The 26,837-nt window shown below is 41.8% G+C and overlaps 1 protein-coding gene across 1 annotated transcript in view; it reads left to right on the plus strand.

Annotated features, from left to right (window-relative positions):
* Window positions 1-26,837, plus strand: part of MYO16 (myosin XVI) — a 474,546-nt gene that overhangs the window by 309,294 nt on the left and 138,415 nt on the right. Inside the window, exon 20 of the mRNA XM_077807065.1 lies at window positions 6,367-6,439. Within this exon, the coding sequence (XP_077663191.1) occupies window positions 6,367-6,439 (73 nt within the window). The remainder of the gene's footprint in view (window positions 1-6,366; window positions 6,440-26,837) is intronic.

Here is a 26,837-nt window from a genome sequence, read left to right on the forward strand (position 1 = left end):
TTCAACCTCAAGGACAAAAGGTGTTGCTAGTCTAACTGGGAAAAAATTACAGAGAACTCATTCTGAAAAAGGCAAAACTGGGGATGTTTCAAAGCATTATAACTGAGGTATTATTTTGTAAATTGAAACCTCAGATTGAAATCTCAGGTGTGGTTCACATCTGTGTCATATTTTAATCAATTCCAAAGTTACAGGGTAATCGGGGAGTTGCAAAAATTCTTCCAATATTGGCTCATATTCCATGAAGTGTGTGAAGCCTGAAAAAATATTTCAATCACAATAGTAATAAATAATCAGTTACTACTGTCCAAAAAGCTTAGTTAATACATTGTAACTGAATTTCAAATCCATCCAGAATCCAAATACAAGCACTGCTTTCTTACCTTAATTAAACATGGCCTAGTAATATAGAAGCACGCACTTTGCTTATTGAAAGAAAGAAGTCTCTGTAGCCAATATTCCTATTTTGTGATACTGGTTTTACTTCTCATTACGTTTGAAAGGCTCAATATTTACATTGTCTAAGTGTCAGTATTGTTGAGCAATCCTAAAAAAGTAAAGTAAAATAAGGACTATTGAGAAAGAAAATTATTTCTTTTTAATATGTATCCCTTTATATTTCTGGTGGCATTTCCCCTTGATTTGTAATCATGAGAGAACAGATCTTTCTATTTTGCTGTGGAAATCTCTGTTATGATTAATTTAAGAAAAGTAATTTTGCTGGAATTAGTATGATTGGCAAGAAAAATATGTCCCAACCCTCTCCTTGGAGGGAAAAGTCTTAGAGTGGGATAAGGACACACACACACAATGTAGTGAAGTAATTTATAGCCAACTATAAAATATTATTTTAATTAATATATTACATTGTCTGTTGAAATTTAAGTTAACGAAAATGGGCAAAAAGTTAACAAAGATAATTACTGGATTTCTTAATCAAATCTATTGTTCCAGCTCTACACTATGATGACAGGAAGACAGGCTTAAGGACCAGTGTGGGGATGCAGTTATTCTGATGTAGCCTCTTGTAGCCAGACTAGGTGACTCTTATTAAAAGGGAAAAAAATCTAGTCCGATTTATGTAGTGTGACTGCACTGCATACGGGTGTGGAGAGAGAGAGAGATGACCTCACTGAGGACACAAGGGCCAGGAATCTGAAGTAGAGCTGATCAAATTATTTTGACAAAACTTTTTTTCTGTCAACATGTTTCATGGAAATGTGTCAGTTTGGACATTTTTTTTTTTTTTTTGTCAAAAATAGACGGTATCCCAATGGTTAGGGCATGCTTCTGGGATGTGGAAGAAACAGTTTCCACATTGGGACTACTTTCACAACATCAAAATTTTTTGTGAAACAAAATTATTATTTTCTGGCCAGCTCTATCCTCTGAAGATCTTCTGTGCCAGTCAGGCTAGAAGCTGGATTGGGATAAGGCTTAGTGGTTTCAGGTGTGTCCAAACATAAGTGCAAGATGATTTAGTTAAAACTATGCTGCTCAAGATAGCAGACCCCATTTCTCCTTGGGGATTTCTGGAGATGCGGTACAGCAATGGTCCTTGGACGCCTCAGATGGGGATATGTTGATCATTACTATGGCCAGTTGTTGTAGGGACCTACCACCCTGCTGGGGTTAAGGAAGTCATGGAACTCTCTTATTCATCAGAAGGAAAATCTCACAGGCAGTGACAAGACTCTGTCTAATAGTATTAACATAGGACTTTAGGAGAGGGAGCCTTGAGGAGAGGGTTACACAGGGGTGAAACAAGGAAAGCATGCCCCCGGATATTGCTCTGAGAGGAAGTTACATGGAAAGGTATTAGGCTTTCTGGGAGAGGTGAAGAATTATTTTATCTACTTTATCTGTCTTGAAATTTATAGAGGAAGGGTGGGTGAGGTATATCTTTTATTAGACCAACTTCTATTGGTGAAAGAAACAAGGTTTTGATCTTATACAAAGCTTTTCTTCAGGTCTGGGAAAGATACTTAAGAGTGTCACAGCTAACTACAAGGCGGAACAAATTGTTAAGCACAAGGAGTTAACACATGTTGCAAAATACTATTCAAGGTGAAGTGAGCTGCTGACACCTCTGCAGTCAGAGGAGAAAGGAGGGTTAAAGGTTGTTGTAATGAGCCATAAATCCAGTGTCCTTTTGAGTCCATGATTTTAAACTCTCAGACTTGTCTTTTGAAGATATTGTGCAGGTTTCCTTTTGAGGACAAGGACCAACAGATTAGATATGGAGTGATTGTTTTCTGAAAAGTGTTCACCTACAGATGATATGGTATTTTTGTCTTTATCATTTTTCTACGTGAGTTCATTCATGAGTGTAGTGATTGTTTCATTTCATCTACATAACTGTTCTTGGGGCAGTTAGTGCACTGGATGAGGTCTACCACATGTTTTGATAGTCTTGCATAGGACCCATGGATTTTGAAAGGTGTGTTGTCGGGGGTATTGATCATTGCAGCAGTGGAGATATATCTACAAGTTTTGCATCTGTTGTTCTGGCAGGGTCTGGTGCTACTTTGAGTTGTGTGTTCTGGTCTGTTGTGAAGTTGTGTTGCTTCTGATTATAAGCTTGTCAAGATTGGGGGTTATTTGAAGGCCAGAAAAGGGGGTTTGGAAAAAATTTCTTTCAGAATGTGGTCCCCATTTAATAGAGGATGTAATTGTTTAATGATAGCCCACATGGGTTCCTGTGTAGGGCGGTAGGTGACAACTAGAGGTGTGTGGTCAGTGGGGTTTTTTTTTCTTGTATTGAAGCACTTTCTCTCGGGGTATTTGGGTGGCCTGTTCCATGATGTGATCTACTTCTCTGGTGAAGTCTCTTTGTTAAGGGAAGGTGGTTTTAAATGTGTTAGGGTGTATATCCCAGACTTTCTCCTCGGAGTATATTCTGTGGTATCTAAACGCCTGGCTGTAGACAACAGATTTCTTGTTTGGAATGTTTACTGAATCTGTGAAGGTAGTTGTGGTGATCCTTGTGTTTATTACATATAGTTGTCTGTAGGATTCCATTGTTGAAAACCCTAGAAATAGGGTATATTTTGGACAATATTGTATGTAGGTTAACTGAGGGAAAGGCATGGGAGAACCCATCTTTTTGCAAATACTATAAAGGTAAATCAGAGGATGTTTGACAATCCAGAAATAGCAAAGGCATTCTGGTGTTCATCCAACTTTCAAATGTGTTTACTAAAACGATAACATGCTAAGTATTTAAGAGAATAGACAGTATTTTCAAGGAAGATGGTAGATGTTCCTTTTGAAAATGACTGTGGTCCAAATTCTGCCCCCTATCAGGTGTGTGTAACTCTCCCTGGGTTTAATGTAGACCCATGCTGTTTGCGATTATAACTTGTGAATAAATGCAAAGTATAAAAATTAGGGATGATTCATCTGTTCCTCTTGAAAATACAGAGAGTACAAGGCTGGTGTATCTCTGCTCAAATGGAGACTTGAATCATGAGTACATGAGACTGAAGCTTACATTTTTAAAGCAAAAAATTAAAATGGGTTGCATTATTAGAAATGTAGCCAGTGATATTTCTCTGTTTCTTGGTGAAGAAATTTCCTCATATATGCTAATTGATCTCATGATAACCTCTCCCACCCAGCAAAGTCAGTCTAGTCTAGATTTATTATGCATCTCTCTGCCCTCTCGTTTGAGAATATAGTCAGTCTTGCAATGATCAGCAGAGTTAATGCTAGTACTGAACTACTACTCCTCAGAAATGAATGGGAACTTTTGGGGTATGACATCTGAGGAAGGCTTTTAAAAATGCTTTGCCTGTCTCTGAGGAAGGCTCAGAATGTTAGCAAGGAGGTTGATAATTCTGCTGTTTTATTGAATGTAAGAGGTTTTTTGGGGAGTGGGTTGAAGTAAGGAGGTGCTGTTTTGAAATTTAGGGCCAGATCCTCCCCTGGTGTGAATGGATGCTGCTGAATTGACTTCAGTGGAACTACACCAATTGAGGATTTAGTATTTTATACTTTATTTTTTTGGCTTAACTAGCTAATATACATATTTGATTAATGGGGATGATATGCAGTGCTGACAAGTAGCTTTATGTGAGCAGCCTCATCTATAGAGAGAGGAGATGTCTGTTCTGCTAAAGCCCAAATGCTGATCATGGAAACAAAGCTCAAGTAAGAGGGACAGCTGTTGAATGGTGGAGGTAGCCTGCTGTGTCCTACCTAAGTTCCACACTTTCAAATGTTTTGATATGTGAAAATAGCCACCGCTAAGAATGTTCAAAGTTGTCTGAATGCCCAGTGGCTTGGGCAATTGAACTGGACAGATTAAGGCAGGGTACACAAACTGGAGGAAGATATTCACACATCAGCTCCTCACTGGCTGCTCTGAAGTCTGTGCACCTTTGAAACAGACAGCACACAGTGTAAGAATCCCCAAATAAAAATTTCAGACAGACAGACAGGTTTTACTGAGGAGTACACAAGTGGCGTCGGGAAAGAGGAGGATAGTGAGGATTAGAGGACAGGAGAGGCAGGGTGCAGGAGGTGAAAGGATTAGAGATACATGTAGCAGGGTTTAGAGTGACAGTTTTCACTGGTGGAACTGGGAGTGGGAAGAGGCTGCAGTAGCCCAACTAACTGAGCTGGATACATTCTGAGGTAACTCAGGGAAAGGATAGTGAAGAAAAGAGGTCGAGGCTCTAAGTAGAGATGGTTTTTCCTTCCTCTCAGGCTCTATGATCCTCAGATGGCCTTCCTTGACCCTCCTGAGCCATAGGTCATACAGAGATACAGGCTTACCCCTGAATCTATCCAGTACCTCTATGATGTGATGACATGAAGGAAGCTGTGGAGGCTGACCTGGAGCAATAATGTCCTCTGCTCCAGCCAGAGTACTTGGCATCCCTGCCACTTGGCATCAATGCTCGTGTCTTTTCCGAGGACCCATCAGGGACAATATTGGCATCAGTAAATCCTCTTTGTGTCTAAGGGTATGACGACGCTGCATTTTAAAACCCACAGCAATGAGTGTCAGAGCCTGGATCTGTAGACTTGGGCTTTCAGGGCTCACTCTGTGGAACTAAAATCAGCTAGGTAGACATTTGGGCTTGGGCTCTGAAGCCTAGGGAAGGTTGGTTTCAAAGCCCAAGCTCCAGCCTGAGCTGCTACACTGCTGTTTTTAGTGCCTGAGCATGAGACTCACAAGCCCAAGTCTGTAGACCTGGGCTCTGAAATTTGCTGCTGCAGGTTTTAAAATACAGTGTAGATGCTAAACCCTAAAAGGGCTTCCTAAACGTAAGAGCCCAAGGGTTAAAGACGAGCTTCTCTATGGGTAGGCAGACCCAGCATTAAATTATTCAGGAATTCTACATTATGGTGAACTTACCATTTGTACCGGTCCCGGTGTATGGTTCACACTTCCTTCAGAGGGGACCGATGACAGGAAATGCAACCAATAGAAATCAAAGACACACCTGTGCTATGAGTATGATAGCTGTATGCACCAGGGTTTATAGGTTTGGTAGCTAGATCTGGTGTCATACCACAACTCTTACATCCTGCCATTGCCCCTATTAACTGTTACCTGGTTTACACCCTGAGCCCACAGCTTCTGTTTTACGTTGCCACATACAGCTGGTGGGTGCTTGCCTGGCAGTATGTCCACAAGCGTTTGGGGGGGTTTCTTTTGTTTGTTTTTATAATGGTGTTGTCAATGTCTAGATCTGTGCAGTTGAGCTTCCTAGTCTGCACTGTCATTAGCACCAGACTAAAATCTTGTAGGTTTGGGTAATCTCCAACAGTGGCTGAAAATGATGTTTCACACAGCTCACTAAATGTCCAAGTGCCATTAGCATATATAAGTTGAGAATTTTCCTATGCTAATATGCATCCATTTGGCATTTCCACTCTGCACTGAGCACACAGGAAATAGGTACAGATGTTTTGGAAAAATCCTGCTGAAAAATGGATGCTTGGGCAACTGAGTGCATCCAAACACCTACCCATTCCCACTAGCTGCCCATCTCACATCTGAGTTTTCAGATGGGCTCCTGAATGTTTGAAAATGTTGGTCTTAGTGTAAACAAGTGAAACATTTTTTGGACTTATTTTATTCTATATTTAAATGGTGGCTATTAAAACTGCTTAGAGCTTTGGAATATTTACAATTCCTGTGCAAGATGGGTAATGGGGTAGGGTGCTGATGAGACAGTTAAAGTTAGTGCAGTTTGTCACAAAGCTTTATCATGTACATGGAGTGTTTATGTACACCATACCAACTTGTAGTGGGTGGAGTACTTGCATCCTCGAACAAAACTTATATAGACAGGAGCAATAAATGTTCCATTTGCTTGAATACCTGTAACCTGTACTATCTTATTGTTTCAGTGACCAGGTATTTGAAATTGGAATATTGGATATCTTTGGGTTTGAGGAATTTCAAAAGAATACATATGAACAGGTAAGAAGCTTTATTTTGCTGGATTGGTTGCAAGTATAAATTCTGTTTATCTGCTTTTATATTTTGAGCCAAAACAAGCATTTGCCCCAACTGAAAACAATGTCATACACAGGAGAAAAACTGCTCTTAAAATAAATTCTTCCCATTCTACCATTGTGGCTCTGAATTAAAATTCAGGCTTTGCAGAGTTAAAAGAATCTAGTAAACATCTAACATAATCACTTGAGAGAACAATAGTATCTGCTTTAAAAAATATTTTCAGAGAAGTACTCATTGCTGTCTGGTTTCTTGTTTATGGAACTGATACTTCAACTAGGTCAGTGAGTGGGAGGATAGTAGACTGGATTAGAAGTAAGATCAAGAGGTCTGCAGACGCTTTGGATAAAGAATAGAATGAAAATATCACATTATGTTCAGTGCTATTATTGGCAGATTCACCTCTGTATGACATTACAGCACGTGACTTTTTAAAAAGCTGAATTAAAACCATTGAAAATAAATTAATCTAGCATTCTGAATGCTTAAAAATCCATTTAAAATCAAACACTTTGTTAAAATTGTACAACTATGTGTTCACCTTTTAGCATCACTTGTTGGATCCAAAGATTTTCAGAACTGAATGTTTTACAAACCATAATGACCTCTGCCTGCAGAACTGAAAGAAGATGTCTGTTATTGTTCAGTTGTTCATTGTGTACTGCAGCAGCAAAGGAAAATTAAAGAAGTAGCAGGAAGGGAAGTTACTTCAGTAGCAAGAAAAGCCAAAGGGTTTATTATGCTGTGAAATCAGTGGAAATGTAGAGGTTGCTCTCTTCCCCCCAGTAAATTCTTTATTTTATGGATGGCTCAACTTTCTCTCCAGCTCTCTTTGATTCCCTCCAATTTGGCTTCTGACCTGTTCATACTCTCCTCCCCGCTCCCTGGTCAGCAATCTCTGCTAACCAGCATGGTGGAACCATGACTCAACCTACTCCCCATCCTTCCCCAACCTCAAGATGACATCTTTGGGCTCAGTATGCCTTGGGGAGTTATTAGGAAACAGTTCCTGAGCTTCTCTAAATGCAGAGATTACAACTCCCCCCAATCCTTGTGCAGACTGCACAAGAAGAGGTGGTCCTTCTTACTCCCTTCCATCTCCCCAACCCACTTCACACTTGTTTAAGGGCTGGGCAGAATCTCGTCCTTAACCTTTATCTGTAAGCACAGTCCATAGTATCAAGTCAAATGGACACTTGAGATATTAAAATTGAAAGGAGACAGAATTTTAAAGAGATTCTAATAAACATCAGGGATACCTTAATTAAACAGCCTGTATATTAATGTATACTATCTAAATATTCCAATCTATTGCTTTTTCTACATAGTACACACACTTCAGTCATATGAGAATTGAAAAACCCCTTGTAGGTTTTTCAACCCAAGTAGTGATTTCTAGGTGTTGTATGTTTTGCTTTGTATACAACAGACATAACATGTAGGAACCATACTGGCACACAGGGACCCAAATAATTGTGTTCACTAAATATACACACCAGGCAAGCCTAAGCTACATATGCCCTGCTGCCCTGGATAGATACTGACAGCTTCTAAACAAACACCATTGTGACTGCTATTGAAAGGCCATAAACTGTTTTAAAGGGGTACTGTCCTACTCTTGTTCACTGTAGTAAGTGTTCAAATCACGTAGTCAGACATGATTATTGCAAGAGAGCACTGGGTCTTGGGGTGCAGGCACACATCCCAATGTGACTTTTACAGCTCTTGAATCCTTTAAGATCAGGGACTGCTGGGAGTTGTAGCGTGTAAACAGGACTCATGATGGCAGGTCAGCTGGAGAGTAGAAAAAAGGAAGGTTTCTCCGTTGGTCTTGGGAAGATGAGGGTTGAGGAAATACTCTGAGGGAAATCCTTCTCTGTGGATTGGGTAGGAGCCCTAGAGGGTAGCTAGGAAAGACTATCTAGTGGGAAGTGTGTGTTCTCTACTTATCCAGCTTGTGGAAAGTGGGGCAAGCGTCTGTTACCCACTGTTTTGTGTTATTTTGAATCTTTTTGTATTTTCTGTCTGTTATTAAAACTGGCTCTGAGAAAAGAGATGTGGAATTGAAAGTGAGTTTGGACTTTGTTTTGACTACCCTGGCTGGTGATCCACTTACAGTTATATGCTCACAACCAATTATGCATTATACAGTGACAGTATTGCTGTTTGAATCAATCTCCAGCTTCTTTATGCTACATAGTAATTTACACTTCTGCAAATACCAACTTCTTCTATAAAAATCGAGACATTAGAGCAGTAAGCAATAAAAGTAATTATATTAAAAGACACGGACCAGATCTTCCTATCTAATTGTACAATGGGGGCTTAATCCTGATTGGAGCCGCTGGCGATGACAGCAAGATGCAATCCAGTTTACAGATCCATTCAGTAGTAGGCTAGTTACTTGCCTTCAAAGGATCATCTTCTCTGAAATCAGGGAAAATGTTCTGAAAATTATTTCTGGCCTCCTCGTCAACTCAGCTATTTCTCTGGTCTGAGAAAAAGTGGGAAAACAGCTACTGATCATGCCTCTAAATATTAGCTTCTAGGATCTTAGCCCACATAAGAAGACTCAGATCCAGGTAAAAATTAATTATTGTAATTACCTCAAACTAGGATTTTTTAAATCAGACTTCACCACTCTCCCAGTTTCTTGATCCCACAAAGTATCTTCTTTTGGTTTAGTTCCAGGATTGGGATGCATCGTTAACTCTGTGGGCCAGAGGAAAGAAGTCACTACTTCCACTACATTCATAACTTGAAGGACACACAGTTGTGCTGTGCCTTTATCGGGCTATTTCTACTTTCAGAGTGTGCCAGAGAAGAAGGGAGACCCTGTCTTCCTCCTGGTTGACGTTCATACTTGTAATCAGGTAGCAGTTTCTTAGTTCTCGGGTATCTAAACTACAGTCCCTGCAGAATCCAGGAAATGGTGTTGGTTTCAGGCAAATGCTTTCGTGCAGAGCTAGTCAGCAGAAGCAGTGAAACTACAGTTCTGATTTCCAAACATTCTTGGACTATATTTCTCAGGGTTAGTGAAAAGGGGTTTTCAAACCATTTTCCCTTACTTTTAGAATTTTCCAATGTGGTAGTGCAGGGATCGGCAACCTTTGGCACGCGGCCTGTCAGGGAAATCTCTGGCAGGCCGGGACATTTTTTTATCTTCTGCATCCGTGGGTTCAGCCAATCATAGCTCCCATTGGCTGCAGTTTGGCGTTCCAGGCCAATGGGGACTGCAGGAAGCAGCGTGGGCCAAGGGATGTGCTGGCCGCCGCTTCCCACAGCCCCTGTTGGGCTGGAATGGCAAACTGCGGCCACTGGATGCTGTGATCGGCCAAATCTGCGGATGCTGCAGGTAAACAAACTGTCCCGGCCTGCCAGCGGTTTTCCTTGATGGGCCACATGCCAAAGGTTGCCGATCCCTGTGGTAGAGTCATGGTTGGAGCAGCACTCCTTGTGAACCTTTCAGGCACCCCAACATGACCAGAGGTCTCCCCAGGAGGAAGAAGTCTCTGTCTCCAGTGTTCACTGAGGTGGACTCCAGCCAACTAGCTAACTGTCCCTTCCCTCAAGGGGCTTGAAGGGGTTTAGCCCTGAAATACTCTAAAACAAAAAGCAAACCCAATACTGGGCCTCCCACCAGTCTTCCCACTCTGCCATTTCCATCCGGCTTGATAACTTCTGAAAGCAAGATGATTATGACTGGGCACTAACTAGCAGATGAGTTTTTCAGATCACATAAAAGAAGAAAGCTTCAACGTTAAAATCAGTATTGGGTATGCTGTTTCACTTGTATTTGTTTAGCATCAATAGTTTAAACCACATAAATCTTCTCAATAGTAGGTCAAGTCATTCTTTCTGGAACAATGTTAGCACATAAATAACTAATGGTAACTGCAGTAGAGGTTAATAGTAGAAAACCATTGCATCACAAGTTCAAAAACTGATAGTGTAATAATAACGCAAGAAGACACAGGCTAAGAGCATTACTGCTCACTGGAAATTACATTTCCAATATAAGATCAAGAGAATCATGGAATAATTTGCTCCATAAACTTAAAAACTCCTTTAAAAATGTCCCGATGCATGTTTTTAGCTTATATGGTCATGTGACCCTCTCTGTCAGTAGCAGTATTCTGGGAATAACAGTAGCACCACTTTTCAGTGAAAGGTAAGAGACTCTCATTTTTCCCTCACTTCTACAGTTTGTCCTTTTATGTTTTGTTCTGTTCTGTTTTCATTTTACTCCCCCTAAATATTGGAGGTATCCACTTTTGCCCTGGGAGTATTTAATATTATCTTATTTATTATGCCTGTTACCCCCAAAAGTCCCAGTTAAGAGTGAGGCCTAACTGTGCTAGAAGCTGTACAAGCACATAAGTAGAAAGTTCTCCTTGCCCAAAAGAGTGTGCAATCGAGAAGACACAGCCAATGATTCTAAGAGTATGTCTACACTATGAAATTAGGTCGAATTTATAGGAGTCGGGTTTTTAGAAATCGTTTTTATATATTCGAGTGTGTCTGTCCCCACAGAAAATGCTCTAAGTGCATTAAGTGCATTAACTCGGCAGAGTGCTTCCACAGTACCGTGGCAAGCGTCAACTTCCGGAGTGTTGCACTGTGGGTAGCTATCCCACAGTTCCCGCAGTCTCCGCTGCCCATTGGAATTCTGGGTTGAGATCCCAATGCCTGATGGGGCTAAAACATTGTCGTGAGTGGTTCTGGGTACATATCGTCAGGCCCCCGTTCCCTCCCTCCCTCCGTGAAAGCAGCAGCAGACAATCGTTTCGCGCCTTCTTTCTTGAGTTACCTATGCAGACGCCATACCACGGCAAGCAGGGAGCCCGCTCAGGTAACCGTCACCGTATGTCTCCTGGGTGCTCACAGATGTGGTACTGTATTGCTACACAGCAGCAGCAACCCCTTGCCTTGTGGCAGCAGACGGTGCAGTAGGACTGGTAGCCGTCATCGTCATGTCCGAGGTGCTCCTGGCCACGTCGGGCAGACATGGGTGCAGGGACTACATTAGAAGTGACTTGACCAGGTCATTCTCTTTAGTCCTGCAGTCAGTCCATCTTACGGTGAGCAGGCAGGCGATACGGATTGTAAGCAGTCCTACTGTACCATCTTCTGCCAGGCAGGCAAGAGATGAGGATGGCTAGCAGTCCTACTGCACCGTCTTCTGCCGAGCAGCCATGAGATGTGGATGGCTTGCAGTCCTGCACCGTCTGCTGCCAGCCAAAGATGTAAAAGATAGATGGAGTGGATCAAAACAAGAAATAGACCAGATTTGTTTTGTACTCATTTGCTTCCCCCCCTCCCCCGTCTAGGGGACTCATTCCTCTAGGTCACACTGCAGTCACTCACAGAGAAGGTGTAGCGAGGTAAATCTAGCCGTGTATCAATCAGAGGCCAGACCAACCTGCTTGTTCCAATAAGAACAATTACTTAGGTGCACCATTTCTTATTGGAACTCTCCGTGAAGTCCTGCCTGAAATACTCATTGATGTAAAGCCACCCCCTTTGTTGATTTTAATTCCCTGTAAGCCAACCCTGTAAGCCATGTCGTCAGTCGCCCCTCCCTCCATCAGAGCAACGGCAGACAATCATTCCGCCCTTTTTTCTGTGCGGACGCCATACGAAGGCAAGCATGGAGGCCGCTCAGCTCACTTTGGCAATTAGGAGCACATTAAACACCAGGGAGGTTAGAAGAGCACAGGAGGGCGCGGTACGCATCAGAGAAGCTTTGAAAACCAGTTTCATGACTGGACAGGCTACGTTGTGAAAGTTCTGTTTGTTTCTCCTTGATAAACACCACACACATTATCCAGCAGTATATGCAGCACCAGAACCTGGCAGAGCGATACCGGGCAAGGAGGCGACGTCAGCGCGGTCACGTGAGTGATCAGGACATGGACACAGATTTCTCTCAAAGCATGGGCCCTGCCAATGCATGCATCATGGTGCTAATGGGGAAGGTTCATGCTGTGGAATGCTGATTCTGGGCTTGGGAAACAAGTACAGACTGGTGGGACCGCATAGTGTTGCAGGTCTGGGACAATTCCCAGTGGCTGCGAAACTTTCGCATGCGTAAGGGCACTTTCATGGAACTTTGTGACTTGCTTTCCCCTGCCCTGAAGTGCATGAATACCAAGGTGAGAGCAGCCCTCATAGTTGAGAAGCGAGTGGTGATAGCCCTGTGGAAGCTTGCAATGCCAGACAGCTACCGGTCAGTTGGGAATCAATTTGGAGTGGGCAAATTTACTGTGGGGGCTGCTGTGATGCAAGTAGCCCACGCAATCAAAGATCTGCTGATATCAAGGGTAGTGACCCTGGGAAATGTGCAGGTCATAGTGGATGGCTTTGCTGCAATGGGATTCCCTAACTGTGGTGGAGCCATAGAGGGAAAGCATATCCCTATCTTGGCACCGGAGCACCAAGCAGGTGAGTACATAAACTGCAAGGGGTACTTTTCAATAGTGCTGCAAGCTTTGGTGGATCACAAGGGACGTTTCACCAACATCAACGTGGGATGGCCGGAAAAGGTACATGACGCTCGCATCTTCAGGAACTCTGGTCTGTTTCAAAAGCTGCAGGAAGGGACTTTATTCCCAGACCAGAAAATAACTGTTGTGGATGTTGAAATGCCTACAGTTATCCTTGGGGACCCAGCCTACCCCTTAATGTCGTGGCTCATGAAGCCGTACACAGCTGGCAGCCGTACACAGCAGCCTGGACAGTAGTCAGGAACTGTTCAACTACAGGCTGAGCAAGTGCAGAATGGTGGTAGAATGTGCATTTGGACGTTTAAAGGCGCGCTGGCGCAGTTTACTGACTCGCTTAGACCTCAGCGAAACCAATATTCCCACCGTTATTACTGCTTGCTGTGCGCTCCACAATATCTGTGAGAGTAAGGGGGAGACGTTTATGGCGGAGTGGGAGGTTGAGGCAAATTGCCTGGCTGCTGGTTATGCGCAGCCAGACACCAGGGAGGTTAGAAGAGCACAGGAGGGCGCGGTACGCATCAGAGAAGCTTTGAAAACCAGTTTCATGACTGGCCAGGCTACGGTGTGAAAGTTCTGTTTGTTTCTCCTTGATGAAACCCCCCGCCCCTTGGTTCACTCTACTTCCCTGTAAGCTAACCACCCTCCCCTCCCAACTTTGATCACCGCTTGCAGAGGCAATAAAGTCATTGTTGCTTTACATTCATGCATTCTTTATTCATTCATCACACAAATAGGGGGATGACTACAAAGGTAGCCCAGGAGGGGTGGTGGAGGAGGGAAGGAAAATGCCACACAGCACTTTAATACAATTAATTTAATACAATGTATTGAATGCCAGCCTTCTGTTTTTTGGGCAATCCTCTGTGGTGGAGTGGCTGGGTGGCCGGAGGCCCCCACACCGCATTCTTGGGCGTCTGGGTGAGGAGGCTATGGAACTTGGGGAGGAGGGCGGTTGGTTACACAGGGGCTGTAGTGGCAGTCTGTGCTCCAGCTGCCTTTGCTGCAGCTTGACCATACACTGGAGCATACTGGTTTGATCCTCCAGCAGCCTCAGTATTGAATCCTGACTCCTCTCATCATGCTGCCGCCACATTTGAGCTTCAGCCCTGTCTTCAGCCCACCACTTACTCTCTTCAGCCTGCCACCTCTCTTCCTGGTCATTTTGTGCTTTCCTGCACTCTGACACTATTTGCCTCCACGCATTCGTCTTGTGCTCTGTCAGTGTGGGAGGACAGCATGAGCTCAGAGAACATTTCATCACGAGTGCGTTTTTTTTTCTTTCTAATCTTCACTAGCCTCAGGGAACGAGAAGATCCTGTGATCATTGAAACACATGCAGCTGATGGAGAAAAAAAAAGGGACAGCGGTATTTAAAAAGACACATTTTATAAAACAGTAAAATATAAAAAAGGCTACACTCTTTCAGGGTAAACTTTTCTGTTAACATTACATACATAGCACATGTGCTTTCGTTACAAGGTCGCATTTTGCCGCCCCCCACCGCGTGGCTACCCCCTCAACCCTCCCCGTGGCTAACAGCGGGGAACATTTCTGTTCAGCCACAGGCAAACAGCCCAGCAGGAACGGACACCTCTGAGTGCCCCTGAAGAAAAGCACCCTATTTCAACCAGGTGACCATGAATGATATCTCACTCTCCTGAGGATAACGCAGAGAGATAAAGAACGGATGTTGTTTGAACGCCAGCAAACATAAACTGCAATGCTTTTTGTACAACGATTCCCGAGTACGTGTTACTGGCCTGGAGTGGTAAAGTGTCCTACCATGGAGGACGCAATAAGGCTGCCCTCCCCAGAAATCTTTTGCAAAGGCTTTGGGAACACATCCAGGAGAGCCGTGAATGTTAGGGCAAATTAATCCTTTCACATGCTTGCTTTTAAACCATGTATAGTATTTTAAAAGGTACACTCACCGGAGGTCCCTTGTCCGCCTGCCGGGTCCAGGAGGCAGCCTTGGGTGGGTTCGGGGGGTACTGGCTCCAGGTCCAGGGTGAGAAACAGTTCCTGGCTGTCAGGAAAACCGGTTTCTCCGCTTGCTTGCTGTGAGCTATCTACAACCTCATCATCATCATCATCTTCTTGTCCCCAAAACCTGCTTCCGTCTTGCCTCCATCTCCATTGAAGGAGTCAAACAACACGGCTGGGGTAGTGGTGGCTGAACCCCCTAAAATGGCATGCAGCTCATCGTAGAAGCGGCATGTTTGGGGCTCTGACCCGGAGCGGTTATTCGCCTCTCTGGTTTTCTGGTAGGCTTGCCTCAGCTCCTTAAGTTTCACGCGGCACTGCTTCGGTTCCCTGTTATGGCCTCTGTCCTTCATGCCCTGGGAGATTTTGACAAAGGTTTTGGCATTTTGAAAACTGGAACGGAGTTCTGATAGCATGGATTCCTCTCCCCATACAGCGATCAGATCCCGTACCTCCCGTTCAGTCCATGCTGGAGCTCTTTTGCGATTCTGGGACTCCATCATGGTCACCTCTGCTGATGAGCTCTGCATGGTCACCTGCAGCTTGCCACACTGGCCAAACAGGAAATGAGATTCAAAAGTTCGCAGTTCTTTTCCTGTCTACCTGGCCAGTGCATCTGAGTTGAGAGTGCCGTCCAGAGCGATCACAATGGAGCACTCTGGGATAGCTCCCGGAGGCCAATACCGTCGAATTGTGTCCACAGTACCCCAAATTCGATCCGGCAAGGCCGATTTAAGCGCTAATCCACTTGTCAGGGGTGGAGTAAGGAAATCGATTTTAAGAGCCCTTTAAGTCGAAAAAAAGGGCTTCATCGTGTGGACGGGTGCAGGTTTACATTGATTTAATGCTGCTAAATTCGACCTAAAGTCCTAGTGTAGACCAGGGCTAAGAAGCAATGGGAGGGAGGGTGGCTGAGGTTATTTATTGTTATTATTTATGCCATTTTCCCAAAATATTTGTTTCCTACACTGTTGCCAAGAAGCCCAAAAAGCTTCAGAAGAACCAGGCATGGTGCTCCAAGAGTAAGATTCACATTACCTGTTTAAAGTCCGAGTACCAGCACTAGCGACAAGTTTGGATAATTTCTGGTGGTGCCCAGAACGGGTCCAAGTCCCACCCCTCACCCTCCGCCAAAGGCTCTGGGAGGGAATTTGGGTGTGGGGTATGGACTTTGGGATGGGGCAGGGGGTTGGGGTGTAGGAGGGGGTCAGATTGTCAGCACTTACCTCGGGCAGTGCCAGCTCCCGAAGCGGCCCGCACACCCCTCTGAGCAGGGGCTCAGGGGCCACAGAGACCTGCTGGCCGCTTCCAGGAGCGGCATGGAATGGCCGGGCAGGAAGCTGCCTTCGTCCCGCTGCACTGGTGCTAGTGGCAGCGGCAGCTAGGGGTCCCCAGCCTGGGCCCTTTTAAATCACCTGGGGGCGGCAGGTGGGGTCAGGAGACGCTCTGGGGAAGTCACGCAGGGGTGGCAGGTGGGGCCAGGGGAGAGATCCGGCCCCCAAAATTGGTGGAGCCCGTCCCCCGGGCCCTGAATATTCCTGGAGCCCGGGCACCACAGGCCCATATAACTCGCCGCCCCTGAGTACCAGGGCTTTATACAGAGGTTGGGAAGGGAGAAATCATCATCCACAATTTGAGATTAGGACAAATGTATTGTACCACAGCCCTTCCTTTCTCCTGCACCACTAATCCAGGCAATAGACTGGAATAACAATGTTGTTTAGTTGTTGAATAGCACTTTTCATCTCCAGACTTCAAAATGCTTTACAAAGGAGGGTATGTATCATAACTTTCATGTCACTGATGGGAAAGTAGAGGCACAGAGAGGTTAAGGAACATGCCCAAGGTTATACAACAGGTGACAGAACAAGGCACAGGATCCAGATGTCTTGACTCTCGGTCCCATGCTCTATCCCCTGGACTGTGCTGCACCACCACTTGGGTGGAGCATTAGGGTCACAGGACAAACATGGGTCCTGTGACTCCTCTCTGGATCGTGCTGCACTTTTCATCAGCCTGTGTGTTTGGGGTCGGTTCAGAGCCATCTTCAGGCATGCAGGAAATGCATAGGTCTACCTTCATGGCTGCTCCATTCAGGTTCCCCCTTCATAGTTACAACATGGAATTTAAGTGGCATAGAAGGTCTTGCACAGGCTAATCGGAATTTCAAAGGAATTTCACCATAAATGCACCAATAAGTGGGGAAAAAAATTACATTTCTCAGTGTGTTTCCTCTTCAGTTACAGCTCGCTGAGACTTTAGTGTTTTAGGATTCAATCATGTGACCTATCTTAGTCAATACAGTCGTTAAACCTATTTTAGATTACGTGTCCAATTGCCTCAGCTAGTTTCTGGAAATCTAAGAGTGTAAATTCATTGTATATTATGTCGGTAGATAGATGTAAAAAGAGAAGATGTTACATGACTCAACAGAGAACATCAGTTATATTTTACCAATTATGCATTGGCTTTACTACAGAGTGTATGGCAGATCCACGTGTAATTCTTTAGAGGTCGTGTGAACAAGTGACATAGTGTTATCTGCCCAGCTCTGCAAGAATTCCCACATTTTTTTTCAGAGCCCATATGCACAGGTAAGCAGTGGTGTAGCCATCATCCTGCTAGCCTCTGCATCAGCCAGCAGAGCTAGGCAAGCCCTGGGGCAGCAGAATGGGACAGGGTGCACAATGGTTACAATGCTGTTGCTGCTGTGGGAGATAAGAGACAATACAGTGGCCATGAGCACAATGCCTCAAGGAGCAGCTGCAAGTATTTCACTCCCCTCACTCCAAATGTAACAAGTGGCTTAGAGCTCCATTTTGGTCTTTAACAGGGTAAAAATAATATTTGTCATTTAAGTCAAGATCTACCACCCTATGTTCACAATAAGGTTTTAATGTCTTATTCTTTACCTTGTACTTGGATCTGATTATCTCACCTCTTTCTACACCATCTCTCTACTGCCCTGGCCATTTCTCTCTGCTGCCGACCCAATCGCTTTGATCTGTTGCTTAATTACTATTAGGACATGTCTAACCTCCCAAGAAACCAATTATTTTGAAAGGTGGACATATCAAAGTGTATACTAGGTACCCAACATTAAAATATGTCTTTTTTTTATGTCGGGCACATCATATCTGGAAATAAAATAAGTTATCTGAAACTTCGGTTTACCAACTAGATTGTGTTTGTGATGGATGGAATACCATAGAAAGGAAATGACCAACAAAATTGTAATTCATTTGTCTTCAAAATAACGTAAAGAAATATTCTGCTCCTTGCTGGAGCACTCTGCAGGTCACTGATATTTATATTAGAAGCTTAACACAATATTTTGTTTCCGTTGCACTATATTTCTGGCACAAAGAACTGGTTAAAATTTTGAAACTGGAAAGCAGCTTGGGTTACAGTGATCATGAAATGATAAAGTCCATGATTCTAAAGAATGGTAGGAGGTAAAACAGCACAATAAAGAAAATGGATGTCAAGAAGGCAGACTTTAGCAAACTCAGGGAGTTGGTAGATAAGATCCCCTTGGGAAGCAACTCTAAGGGGGAAAACAGTTCAAGAGAGTTGGCAGTTTTTCAAAGAGATATTTTTAAGGGCACAAGAGCAAACTATCCCACTTTGTAGGAAAAGTAGGAATTATGGCAAGAGACCAACCTGGCTAACCAGGAGATCTTCAGTGATCTGAAACTCAAAAAAAAAAAAAAATCCTACAAAAAGTGGAAACTAGATCAAATTACAAAGGATGAATGTAAACAAATAACACAAATATGTAGGGACAAAATTAGAAAAGCCAAGTTATGAAACGAGATTAAACTAGCTAGAAACATAAAGGGTAACAAGAAAACATTCTACAAATACATTAGAAACCTGAGCAAGACCACAAATAGGGTAGGCCTGTTACTCAATGAAGGGAGAAAGGCAATAATAGAAAATGTGCAAGTGGCAGACGTGGCAAATGACTTTTTTGTTTCAGTTTTCACCAAAAAGTTTCATAGTAATTGGATATCTAACATAGTGTGTGCCAGTGGAAATTAGGTAGGATCAGAGGGGAAAGAACAAGTTAAAAATTACATAGACAAATTAGTTGTTTTCAAGTCACCAGGGCCTTGTGAAATACCTTCTAGAATACTAAAGGAGCTGACCGAGGAGATATCGGAGCAATTAGTGATAATTTTCGAAAAATCTTGGAAGATGGGAAAGATTCCTTAAGAGTGGCAGAAGGCAAATATAGTGCCAATCTATAAAAAGGGAAATGAAAACCCAGGGAATTACAGACCAGTGAGCTTACCTTCAGTACACAGAAAGATAATGGACCAAATAATTAAACTATCAATTTGCAAACACCTAGAAGATAATAAGGTGCTAAGAAACAGTCAGCATAGATTTGTCAAGAACAAAACATGCCAAACCTACCTAATAACTTTCGTTGACAGCCTTGTGTATGGGGGGAAGCGGTAAATGTGGTATATCTTGACTTTGGTAAGGTTTTTGATACTGTCTTACATGATCTTCTCATAAACAAACTAGGAAAATATAACCCAAAGGGAGCTACTATAAGGTGGGTGCATAACTGGTTGGAAAATATTCCCAGAGAATGGTTATTAGTGACTCACAGTCAAGGTGGAAGGGCATATCCAGTGGAGTCCCGCCAGGATCCATTCTGGGTCTGGTTCTGTTCATATCTTCATAAATGATGTAGATAATGGTATAGTGAGTACACTTATAAAGTTTGTGGATGATACCAAGCTGGGAGGGGTTGCAAGTGCTATGGAGGGTAGGATTAAAATTCAAAATGATCTGGACAAACTGGAGAAATGGTCTGAAGTAAATAGGGTGAAATTCAATATGGACAAATGCAAAGTACTCCACTTGGAAAGGAACAATTAGTTGCACACATACAAAATGGGAAATGACTGCCTAGGAAGGAGTACTGTGGAAAGAGATCTGGGGATAATAGTAGATCACAAGCTAAATATGTCAACAGTGTAACACTGTTGCAAAAAAAGCATATCATTCTGGGATGTATTAGCAGGTGTGTTGTAAGCAAGACACAAGAAGTAATTCTTCTGCTTTACTCCACGCTGATTAGGCCTCAACTGGAGTATTGTGTCCCGTTCTGGCACAACATTTCAGGAAAGATATGGACAAATTGGAGAAAGTCAGAGAAGAGCAACAAAAATGATTTAAGATCTAGAAAACATGACCTCTGAGGGAAGATTGAAAAAACTGGGTTTGTTTAGTCTGGAGAAGACAAGACTGGTGGGGGGGAACCATATGAGAACAGTTTTCAAGTACATAAAAGGTTGTTACAAGGAGGAGGGAGAAAATTTGTTCTCTTTAATCTCTGAGGATAGGACAAGAAGCAATGGTCTTAAATTACAGCAAGGGCGATTTAGGTTGGACATTAAAATAAACTTCCTAACTGTCAGGGTGGTTAAGCACTGGAATAAATTGCCTAGGGAGGTTGTGGAATTTCTGTCACTGGAGATATTTAAGAGGATGTTAGACAAACGCCTGTCCAGGGATGGTCTGGATCATACTTAATTCTGCCTGGAGTGCAGGGAACTGCAGTAGATGACTTCTCAAGGTCCCCTCCATTCACACGATTTTATGTTTCTGTGAAATGGCAAATGACACCACGAGCAACATGATTTCCGAGCAAGATGAAATGTTTCCCCAAAGGACTATAAGGATATTGTTTAACATGGGAGTTGAATCTGCACAGAAGAGAGAAAAGTTTTGTTTTGTAGAGGGTTCGCTTCTGTTGAATCTCAGGGTGCAAGCTACTATTAATTGTTTTGTTTCTATAATGTGTCTGGGTGGGATAGGTACCTCTTTATTCTATTTTATACATCCATAGTAACAATAGGATTTAAAAACCCTTTATTTAAGGATTTTTTGTGACAAATAAACAAACCTAATGGGATTTACAATGCAGAAAAATATATCTTTCTCTTATGCCACCAGGCATAGAGTCTGGTTTTGAGATCATAATAGATTTCTGCTATTGGCATCAGTGGGAGCATATGCCTACTTACTGCAACAAGGTATTAATGATGCGTAATATATGGTTGTCTGAAGGCAGGTATATTTTATTTCATTTGAATATAAGGAACAAACTATTATATAGGACACTACTGCTGTATAAAGCAATAATAATGAATACAAAACTAAGACAAATGCATAACAAATAAAGACTAATACAGGAATTCCAAATAAATTATTAGAAACTGATTCTATTAATGGAATACATAAAATATATAGTTAGAGCTGGCTGGAGAATGACAATTCCATTTCCCAACAACTTTTGAAGATCACAACAAAAAAATTAATTCCACATAGGACCAAAAATAATCTGATTAATCTCTCTCTTTCCCCACTCCTATATCTATTTATATATTCAAAGTTACAACAGAGTCCATCCTGGACTTCAGAAACCTTCCTGTCAAAAACTTGGTCAAATTTTATATACATTCATGAAACGTTTCAGATGAAACTGTGTATTTCAACAAAAGTACATTTAGTTGAAAATATTGCAGCTAGTTCTATACATAATGATGTGGACGTCTCATAAGTGCCAAGCATAGCTCTATGAGGAGTCTTTGCCCTCAGCTTCTTTGTTTTGTTTTGTTAGAGTGGCCAGGACAAGAGAAGAAATCACCAAGATATTTTCTGCAGTAATGAGTGATTGTCTGCATTCAAGTTCAAAATAACTTCTCAGTCCATGCTGAATAAGTAGAAGATTCTGCCTTGTATCTCAGGATTACTTTTTTTTTTACTCAAGCTAGATCACACCTTTCTCAGTTAGACTTGGCAGGGGAGCTTTCTCATTGAGGCCGATACCACACAGCTTGATAGATGGGTTGATAAAACAGCCATAAGCTTTACTCAGCATGCTGTATATGCATTTTCAGAGAGGGTAATCTTCTTGCATGACCAGAGAATATGAGAGATTTTCAAGTGGTTTACTTCTACAGCATTAAAGTTGATTGACAATCATCAAGTTTTCTTTTTACAATCTCCGAGTTATTTGGCAATATTTTTCAAATGTTATCTTATATAAAATAAAGAACAAGTGATTGGGAAAGTTTTAATTAAATTATAGTGCTTAGCTGAGGTCCAGAACCATTTCTGTCTCCCACTTGCCTTTGGATTTGGGGAACGCTTATAGGTTGTGCTATTTAGTCAGCTATAATTGCCACCAAAGTATGGTTGTGAGACTTTCCAATTAGGATACATTTTTAATGTGGTGATGAGTTGAGGATTTACTTTACTAAGTACCATCAAATTTTACCAGTTACTGAAAAAGACATAGAAGATACTTATTTTGGTTTAATAGTGTAGAAACAAAGAGTTCCATTCTGGTTTCCTATAATTCTTGCAGTACTTAACCTTCTTCCCTTTTGTAAGTTTTCCAACTTCAAACCTAAGCCACAAACATTTCCTAGCAGTAGAAGTGGACAGCTAGTCTGATTCAGTAAAAATGTGTGAGCAATAAACAGTATATTTGTTCTGAACTTTAAGTGATCATTATTAAAGATCATAAAGGGTGGGAACTTGTTATCTACCAGGAGACTCAGAGAAGATACACTTCAGTTGGCCTTGTTTATACTATTGTGGTAAATTGACCTAAATTATGCTACTCCAGTTACATGAATAATGTAACCAAAGTTGACGTAGCTTAAGTCGACTTACTGCAGTGTCTACACCGTGCTGTGTCGACAGAAGATGCTCTTCCATCAACTTCTCTTACTCTTCTTGGGGAGCTGGAGTACTGGAGTTGACGGGAGAGCTTCACTAGATCCGCTAAATCGACACCACTGCATCGATTGCAGCAGTGCCGATCTACTGGTAAGTGTAGACATGGCCTAAGTTTGAGACATCTGGTCTGGGATATTTGATGAAAACAGAGTAACTCAATGATACTACTCATGTGGCCCTGGAATCTCACATAGATCTTGATGCCACCTGTATAGAAATGGGGACTCTCATACTGAAGAGGCACATGATGGAACCAAATAGAAGCATGTAAATAATAAAAGAATAAGAATTTAATGAAAAGAAGCACCATAGTTAATGTTAAGTGGCTTAGGCAAAAGTGAAGCAAATCAAGAGCACTTAAAGGTGTTTATGTAGTATTTACTGTATGGATAATTTTAATGATGTTAGTTTCTCATATTACTGTTACATTTCCTTCTAAGTTTGATGCAGATGTTTGTATAATGTGTGCTCTTACATGGTCTGTCATTGCTGTGTACTTGACTAGAAAATATGTTACTGTTTAGTGTTGTGTTTGGTATAGCACTCAGTAGGAGAGGCGGGGTTAGCAGAATTTGTTTAGTATAATTTAATTTTAGTGTATTATTTACATTTTACCTGTTTGAATTATTACATTAACTGTCAAATTGCACTCTGAAACTTTTCAATTAATATTCTCCCTACACTCTCTGAAAGAGACATATTGGGATGGTAGGGAGCATGATTAGAGTGCCCTTCACTTCAAAAATTGCTGGCTGGCCTAATGGTCCCTTGGTAGGTGTCATTAGACACTGTAATATAGAGGAGCCTTTGTACTGCTCTAATTTATGCTGGCATGAGTATGGTGGAAAACCATTCTCAGTATAATGGAGCTGAAAACTAGAGTTGGGAAAATTTTTTTGGAGAATAGTAAATTTGCCTAAAAATGCAGTTTTGAACTGACTGAAAATATTTGGGAATTTCAGCAATTAGTTTTGGCCAAATAAAAAATGAGGAAAAAACTTTGAAAAAGTCAAAATCCCTCAGTTTCAGTTCTAAACAAACTGATTTTTTCCCCAAGTTAATTATTTGCTCAGGTCCAGTGCCATCAGCTCACTTGCAGCCCCCCGCCTCTCCTCTCTTATGTTTCCGCTTCCAACGCTTACTAGAATCACCTAAGGAGTCAGAATTTACTCTTTCTCTATGCTTAGTGTGTCTGTACCAATTGGACGCATCTACAGCAATCAGAGCTTGCTTCTTGATATGTAGCCAATTGAACTTACTTTCCTTTTTGATTTCTGGAGCAGAATCCACTCTCATAAGTTCAGGTCTGAGGATCTGAATGACACATTTCTACTTGCAGTGTCTTACCATTGAAAATTGAACTGTCGCTGTAATATGCCGCAATGTATTGATCAGTAAAATTCACTCTGCATGCATCTGATGAAGTGGGCTTTAGCCCACGAAAGCTTATGCTCACATAAATTTGTTAGTCTCTAAGGTGCCACGAGGACTCCTCGTTATTTTTGTTGACACAGACTAACACGGCTACCACTCTGAAACATTGCAATGTATCGTTTTCCTCTAACCTCCAGTGTTCTGTGGAAATATGGAAAGCCTTCACAGAATAGCATGTTGGGTTTTTATGATTGACTCAAGTATTGTACATCAGACATTTTGTTGCCCAGTCACCCAGTTTTGAGAGTGGTCCAGTTTTAAACAAGCTCTACAACCTTTTTAATGTTAAGTGCCAGCAATCTGGTTTCATTTTGGTTTAGGTGGAGCCCATCCTTCCTGAATAGACTCCCCCTTTCTCAAAAGTTTCCCCAGTTCCTAATAAATCTAAACCCCTCTTCCCTTCACCATCGTCTCAGCCACGCATTCAGACTCTGCATTTCTGCCTGTCTAACTGGCCCTGCATGTGGAACTAGAAGCATTTCAGAGAATGAGACATTAGTGATTATCTTTGGAAAGTCATGGAAGATGGGAAAGATTCCAGAAGACTGGAAAAGGGCAAATATAGTGCCCATCTATAAAAATGGAAATAAGGACAACCTGGGGAATTAACTTCCAGTCAACTTAACTTCTGTACTTGGAAAGATAATGGAGCAAATAATAAAGCAATCAATTTTCAAACATCTAGAATATAATAAGGTGATAAGTAACAGTCAGCGTGGAGTTGTTGAGAACAAATCATGTCAGGCCAACCTAATAGCTTTCTTTAACAGGGGAACAAGCAGGACTGGGTGGAAGCAGTAGACGTGGTATATCTTGACTTTAGTAAAGCTTTTGATCTCGCATGATCTCGCATGACCTTCTCATAAACAAACTAGGGGAATGCAACCTAGATGAAGCTACTATAAGGTGTGTGCACAACTGTTGGAAAACAATTCCCAAAGAGTAGTTATCAGTGGTTCACAGTCATGCTGGAAGGGCAGAACAAGTGGGATCCTGCAGGGATCAGTTCTGGGTCTGGTTCTGTTCAATATCTTCATCAATGGTTTAGATAATCGCATAGAGAGTACACTTATAAAGTTTGCAGACGATATCAAGCTGGGAGGGGTTGCAAGTGCTTTGGAGGATAGAATTATAATTCAAAATGATCTGGATAAACTGGAGAAATGGTCTGAAGTAAATAGGATTAAATTCAATGAGGACAAATGAAAACTATTCCACTTAGAAAGGAATAATGAATAGCACATATACAAAATGGAAAATGACTGCCTAAGAAGGAGTACTGCAGAAAGGGATCTGGGGGTCATAGTGGACCACAAGCTATATATGAGTCAATAGTGTAACCCTGTTGCAAAAATGCGAACATCATTCTGGGATGTATTAGCAGGACACAAGAAATAATTATTCTGCTCTAATGCGTGCTGATTAGACCTCAACGGGAGTATTGTGTCCATTTCGGGGCACCATATTTCAGGAACGATGTGGCCAAACTGGAGAAAATCCAGAGAAGAGCAACAAAAGTGTTTAAAGCTCTACAAAACATGACCTTTGAGGTAAGACTGAAAAAATTGGGTTTGTTTAGTCTGAAAAAGAGAAGACTGAGGGGGTCATGATAACAGTTTTCAAGGACATAAAAGGCTGTTACAAGGAGGAAGGAGAAAAAATGTTCTTCTTAACCTCTGAGGATAGAACAAGACGCAATGGGCTTAAATTGCAGCAAGGGAGGTTTAGATTGGACATTAGGAAAAACTTCCTAGCTGTCAGGGTGGTTAAGCAGTGGAACGAATTGGGAGGTTGTGGAATCTCCATCATTGGAGATTTTTTAAGAGCAGGTTAGACAAACACCTGTCAGGGATGGTCTAGTTAATACTTAGTCCTGCTATGACTGCAGGGGAATGGACTAGATGTCCTGTTGAGATCCCTTCCGCACCTGATTCTATAATCTTGAACTCGTGACAAGTTACTTTAACAAATTAACTTTTTTAAAAAAATATTCTTGTGTAAAATTAAATGGTGTCTGGTCATGAATGTGTAGTGGCACACATTTTTCTCATGATGAGGATTCAGATACTCTGTTAAACAAAAGATAGATTTTTTTTAATGTTATAGCTGTCTCTTAAAGTAATGTTAAAATTTTTCTAGAAGAATGATACTGTAATTGGAATTAGAATTCTGAAAATGAAGGATAAAACATATTATATAAAGTTATATAAAAAAGTATCTTTTCCTAAATGTATTGCTTGTTTGTGTAATTCAGTCTTCTAGTTTCAGTTTTAAGTGTTTGAGAAAAAGTTGTGAAATTGATTAATTTTGAGAAATATCACTAAAAATAGATGGTTGCATTTAAGACTTTTCTTTTTATTATTCTGTATTTGGATATGCACTCAATTAATTATAAAATTGATTTTTGTTTTTGTTTTGGATTTTTTTATTGGTCGTGCTACACAGCTTCACTGAAAAGTGACTGCAAGCAGAGTGCAATTGTATGAGGTTTTAAAGTACAAAACCTGTTCTGAAATGTCCATCATTTGGAGTCTTTTTGCTGATCTTAATGGTAAACCATGTACTTTCAAGACTGAACTACATATTTTAGTCATTTTTAAAAAAAACATAATTGATTGGAACTATTTTTACATCCTTTATTCCTGGATGACACAGTTTCTAGCCAAAAA

The sequence above is a fragment of the Eretmochelys imbricata genome, chromosome 1 (genome assembly GCF_965152235.1).
Source record: "Eretmochelys imbricata isolate rEreImb1 chromosome 1, rEreImb1.hap1, whole genome shotgun sequence".
Lineage (NCBI taxonomy): Eukaryota > Metazoa > Chordata > Testudines > Cheloniidae > Eretmochelys > Eretmochelys imbricata.